The 6,000-nt window shown below is 35.1% G+C and overlaps 1 protein-coding gene across 1 annotated transcript; it reads left to right on the top strand.

Annotated features, from left to right (window-relative positions):
• Window positions 1–4,787: 4,787 nt before the first annotated feature.
• LOC148572732 (uncharacterized) lies at window positions 4,788–5,789 on the top strand. Its single transcript, XM_088507722.1, has 2 exons — window positions 4,788–5,490; window positions 5,608–5,789. Exons 1-2 carry the CDS (start codon window positions 4,788–4,790, stop codon window positions 5,787–5,789), a joined length of 885 nt encoding a protein of 294 aa, XP_088363848.1.
• Window positions 5,790–6,000: the final 211 nt, after the last annotated feature.

Below are 6,000 nucleotides of genomic sequence, written 5' to 3'. Positions count from 1 at the left end.
TTGTATCTATTGGCTAAAGGGACACAACTCTTTAAGAATTGTGTATGTTCAAAATATTGTATCTATTGACAATAAAAAAGACACAACCATTTGTGTACATAAATTATAATTGCTACGTGCAATATGTATAAATAAGTCCTTGTCTAATATTTTAAATACAGAAGTACTAAGTGTACACTTTACTTATTTATGAAGAAATTTTCTTTGTTCAAGATAGTTGATAATTTCTTACTATTGCTAATTAAGAAATTCTCAGGTTTCATTGTATTCTAGGAGAGTATTGTCATCAATGCTATAGCATCTAAGTGAGGGGACAAATATCTCTCTAAAGAAAGCGATCTAATCGTACCTTAAAACCATCTTCATATACCCAACAATTTTAGAGAGATATTACTTGAAGATGGCACAAAATCAAAATACCACGTTCAAAGTCATGAATCTAGAGTTTATCAAGTTAGATCGCTTTGATGGAATAAACTTCAACCGTTGGAAGGACAAGATGATATTTCTTCTTTCGTATCTCAATCTTGTATATGTGATTGACCTAAAGACTACACCAATTGCCGATGCCGCTGAAAATATCACACCGAAAGAAGAGAAAGAAAAGATTGTTCAATTGAAGAAGAAACGTGATAAATATACTTTCACATGTCGAGGTCATATTCTCAACACTTCATCTGACTGACTCTATGATCTCTACATGTCAATTCAATCACCATTGGAGATTTGGAAGTCTTTGAAAGAAAAGTACAATACCGAATGACAGGGAACAGATAAGTTTATTATGATTAAATATTTTGAATTTATAATGAATGATAATATGCCTGTTATGGATCAAATTCATGAATTACAAATCCTTATAAGTAGATTTTGTGATCTACAAGTGGTAATCTCTGAATCATTACAAGTTGGAGCAATTATTTTAAAATTACCTTCATCTTGGAATGGTTATAGGAAGAAACTTTTACATCTTAGTGAGAACTTCGCAATTGAGAAATTACTAAGGCATATACATATAGAGGAGGAAACTAAAAAACGTGATGCTGTGTATTTCTCTTAAAGTTCTAAAGTGAATCATATTAGTGAAGACAAAACCAATAAAAATGAAAAGAAAGTTTGCAAATTGATTAAGTCTTTGTATGGTCTAAAATAAGTGCCTAAACAATGGCATGAGAAGTTTGATTCAGTGATGTTATCAAATAGCTCTCACATAATAGTGCGGATAAATGTATTTACTCAAAATTTACTAAAGATTATGGAGTAATCATTTGTCTATATGTTGATGATATGTTAATAATCAGAACAAATTTAGAAAGAATTCGTGTAACGAAGGAGTATGTAACTTTTAAATTCAATAGATGAAAGATTTGAATGAAGTTGATACAATATTAGGCATAAAGGTGCATAAAAATGAAGTTGGTTTTACTTTAAGTCAATCTCATTATATCAAAAAGGTATTGGAAAAGTTTGATCATCTCACAATTAAAGAATCCAATACACCCTATGATCCTAATTTTAAATTAGAAGAAAACATGGGAAGACCTATACCACAATTAGAATATGCTAGTGCTATAGGAAGTTTAATGTATACAATGCATTGTACTATACCTGTTATAGTATTTGCTGTGTGCTGATGCGTGAGCATCTTTTCTATATTTTCTTATTATTTTAGATATGAATTTATTGAGATTTTAGTGTTTGAAGCATGTTTGGATACTACTTTGAAGCGCATTGTGGTTTTATTGATTTCAAGAAAAATTCAGACGATTTAACAGAATTCGTGCAGAAGAAAAAGGAGAAAATTTGACTCTGTTGAGCTGGCACTAAACGCCGCTACCTAGCGTTTGGCGCCAGGCACCTCGTATCGCGTGCAAGCCTTCTGTTGAGTGGCCGCTAAACGCCACGACCCGGTGTTTAGCGCCAAGTGCCTCGTAACCAGTTCCAAGACCACACGCTCGTGGCGCTAAACGCCGAGCCTGGCGTTTAGCGCCAGGAAGTTAGAAACCACACAATTCTTCTCTACCTCAACGACACTAAACGCCGAGTCTAGCGTTTAGTGCCAGTAGCGCGTATATGGATTACATGGAAAGGCTTTGTTGGCTTAGTTTTAAATTAATAATTATTTTCTTTTCTTTTCATTATTATTAAAACAAAACAAAATCTTTTAGGGTTTAGATTTTATAATTTTATTTTATTTTCAAATCAATTAGGTTAGATATAAAAGGGAAAAAAATTAAGCTCTTCGGGCTTCCTCTCCTCTTCTCTACCTCATTTCGCACTTTACACAATTTTAGAACCCTAGTTTTCTCTAAACCATAAGCAACTAAACCTTCTATGTTAAGGTTAAGAGCTCTATATACTCTATAGATTAATACTATTGTCATTCTACTTCTAATTAATGTATTAATTTAATTTCAAGAATTACTTTGGTTCTTCATCCTAGGAATTAGGGTATATTGGAAGATAACTCTTTTTCTACTTGAATTCTTGTTGAATCTTGAAAAAGTTAACTCGCTTGAATAATAGCTTGAAAGTAATTTCTCGTGATTCTCTGGTTATCTGGACTTAACATGATATGTGACATATAATTACCTTAGCTTTGGGTAATTAGGGTTCCTATGGCTAATAAACTAGAATTGGACTTAAACTTTTAATCTAAATTAAGTGAACAAGAAATTGGCGGTTGATTAGGTTAAAGAAGATTAAATCACTAAGGAATTAGGGTTTAATCAATCACAGTTTACCATGAATTGAATCTTGCATGATTAAAGTAGTTGGTAAGAATTGTTAATCCAAAAAAGCAAATCTCTCTAAAACCTTAAGTGTTTTTCATATACTTTTCACACCCAAGTCATTATTTGCTTTCTTAATTTCTGAATTACTATTTAATGCTATTTAAACTCAAAACACCTCTTTTTGCTTGTCTGACTAAGTGAATCACTCAATTATTGTTGCCTGGTCCATCAATTTCTATGGGATCGACCCTCACTCACCTGAGGTATTACTTGGTATGACCCGGTGCACTTGCTGGTTCAGTTGTTGTTCTCTAAATCCGCACCAAATTTTTGGCGCCGTTGCCGGGGATTAACTGTGATCGACAAGTACCCGTTGTTTGATTGCTTATATTAGACGTTCTTTGCTTTAATTTTGTTTAATTCTCTTCCTTAATTTTTCAAAAATATAGTTTAAATTTATTAAAAATTTTCCCTTAATTTTGAAATTAAGTTTGGTGTCCCCTTAGTTTCTTTATTTTATTCTTCTTAATTATTTTTCCTCATTATTTTCGGAATTTTTAGTTTATTTTTCTTATTAATTTCCAAAATTTTTAGCTTAATTAATTTAGTTTATTTTGTTTTATTTCTTTTACTCAGCGTACCTTGCTGGAATTCTCTTCACTCTGACGTAGAGATTTTCACTTTTTCTTATTTTCTATTTATTTATGAGTAGGAATAGAGACAAGGAATCTCTTCTTGAATTTGATCCTGAGATTGAGAGGACTTTGAGAAGGCGTTTACAGCAGGCTAGAGCTTACAGAGCTGCTGAGAATCTAAAGGACAATTTTGAGAGGGAAGTTGAAGAGTTCACTATGGATCCAAACAACAACAATAATGTTGTTAATCCTAATGCTCTCAATGCTCCTAATATGCCTGAGCAATCTAGAAAGACTCTTGGATCCTACACTGCTCCAAATCTCAACTTCTATGACAATAGCATTGTTGTCCCTTCTGTTGGGGCTAACAACTTTGAGGTGAAGCCTCAACTCATTTCTCTGGTGCAACAGAATTGTCAGTTTCATGGACTCTCGCAAAAAGACCCAAACTTATTTATCTCTAACTTCCTACAAATATGTGATACAGTGAAGACCAATGGAGTTTACCCTGATATTTATAGGTTGTTGCTCTTTCCATTTGCTGTACGGGATAGAGCCAAGCAGTGGCTTGACACACAACCCAAGGAGAGTCTAGATACATGGGACAAGTTGGTCAATAGATTCTTGACCAAGTTCTTTCCACCTCAAAAACTGACTAAGTTGAGGACTGATGTTCATACTTTCAGGCAAAGAGAAGGTAAATCTCTTTATGAAGCCTGTGAGAGGTACAAGATGATGCTCAAAAAGTGTCCTCCTGATATATTTTCAAACTGGATCCAGTTATAGATCTTTTATGATGGAGTTACTGAGGCTGCCAAAATATCTTAGATAATTCTGCAGGCAGGTCTCTCCACATGAAAAAGGTTCCTGAGGAAGCTTTAGATCTTATTGAGATGGTTGCTAATAACCACTATTTGTATTCCTCTGAAAGGACATATGTGAAGAAATGAGTCATAGAATTAGATGCTTTGGACGTAATTCTTGCTTAGAATAAGGCCATGTCTCAACAGATTAGTGCTATTACTCAACACTTGAATGGAATGCAAGTCTCAGCCGTCAATACTCAAGATACCTCCTATGACATGAGTGGTGGCTTCCCTCAATGCGAGAATCATGATTATGGCCAATTTCTCCCTGAATAGGTCAATACATGGGCAATTCTTCTAAACTCCCCAGTAATGATAATTTCTCTAAGACTTACAATTCGGGGTGGAGGAATCACCCAAATTTTGGGTGGAAAAATCAACCACAGAGGCAACAAAATTTCAACAATAACTCCCAGAGCAATTTTAATCAGAACAACTTCAACAACCATCAGTTTCAGCCCTCTCAGCCACAACAAGCACCCTTTTAGCCTCAGAAATCTTATGACTTGGAATCTATAGTTGTAGAACTCTCCAAGAGTACTCATAGTTTTATGCAGGAGACCAGAATTTTACTCAGAAACTTGGAGATTCAAGTGGGTCAGTTGAGCAAACAAGCACTCGAGAGGCCTCCTAATACTCTTCCTAGTGACACAGTGACTAATTCAAGAGAAGAGTGCAAGGTCATACATTTGAGAAGTGGTAAACTAACAGATTCAGAAGCAAAAGTTAGTGAGGAGCCGGTTGAAAAAGAAGCTCCAGAGGAGGCCAATAGCAAAGTGGAGCATGACCCTCCAAGGCATCTTGATAATCCCTTTCTAGTTGATCTTGAGCAATATCCGGTGAAGCCTAAAGCATTTGAGTACAAGCCTAAGATGCCATATCTTCAGAGACTTCAGAAGGCCTCCAAAGACAAGCAGTTTTCCAGATTTCTAGAGGTCTTCAGAAAGTATCAGATCAACATTCTTTTTGCAGAAGCCCTTGAGCAAATGCCTCTTTATGCCAAGTTCATGAAGGAGTTGTTGACTAATAAGAAGAACTGGAAAGAAAGTGAGACAGTGATGCTAACAAAGGAATGCAGTGCCATTATTCAGCAGGATCTCCCTGAGAAGATGCAAGATTTAGGAAGCTTTTTGATTTCTTGTACCATTGAAGACATCACTATTAAGAAGGTATTATGTGACCTTGGAGCTAGCATCAACCTCATGCTACTTTCTTTGATGAGAAAGCTTCAAATTGATGAGGTAAAACGCACTCGTATTTCTCTTTAACTTGCTGACCGTTCAATTAAGTTTTCTTTGGGAGTTGAGAATTTACTAGTGAAAGTAGGACCATTTATTTTTTTTGTTGATTTTGTCATACTGGATATGGAAGATGGCAAGAATGCCACTATTATTTTGGGGAGACCCTTTTTAGCTATAGGGAGAGTCCTTATTGATGTGCAAAAGGGTGAATTGACTCTGAGGGTTAATGAAGAGGAAGTTGTCCTTATTGTGTTTGAGGCTCTACAATACCCTAGTGATTCTAATGGGTGTATGAGAGTTGATCACCAATAAGGGCTAAGTTGGGACTTGCTAAATGAATCGTTGATGCACGTATTCCTTTCAATACAATTCAACCACCTTACTTTCAACCTGTATTGGATGGTATTGCTGCAATTGGACCTAGTTTCAAGGGACCATCATATAATGAAATGAAAGTTTATTTACTAGCCGATCTTAAGAAAGAGTGTCAGTTACTTGTTGAAAAGTATAAGAATTCATGGAA

This window comes from Arachis ipaensis, chromosome B3 (assembly GCF_059453495.1).
Source record: "Arachis ipaensis isolate K30076 ecotype BB chromosome B3, ASM5945349v1, whole genome shotgun sequence".
NCBI classification, from domain to species: Eukaryota; Viridiplantae; Streptophyta; class Magnoliopsida; order Fabales; family Fabaceae; genus Arachis; species Arachis ipaensis.
The sequence above is the reverse complement of the archived record's forward strand: the minus strand, read 5'-3'. Positions and strand labels throughout refer to the sequence as shown.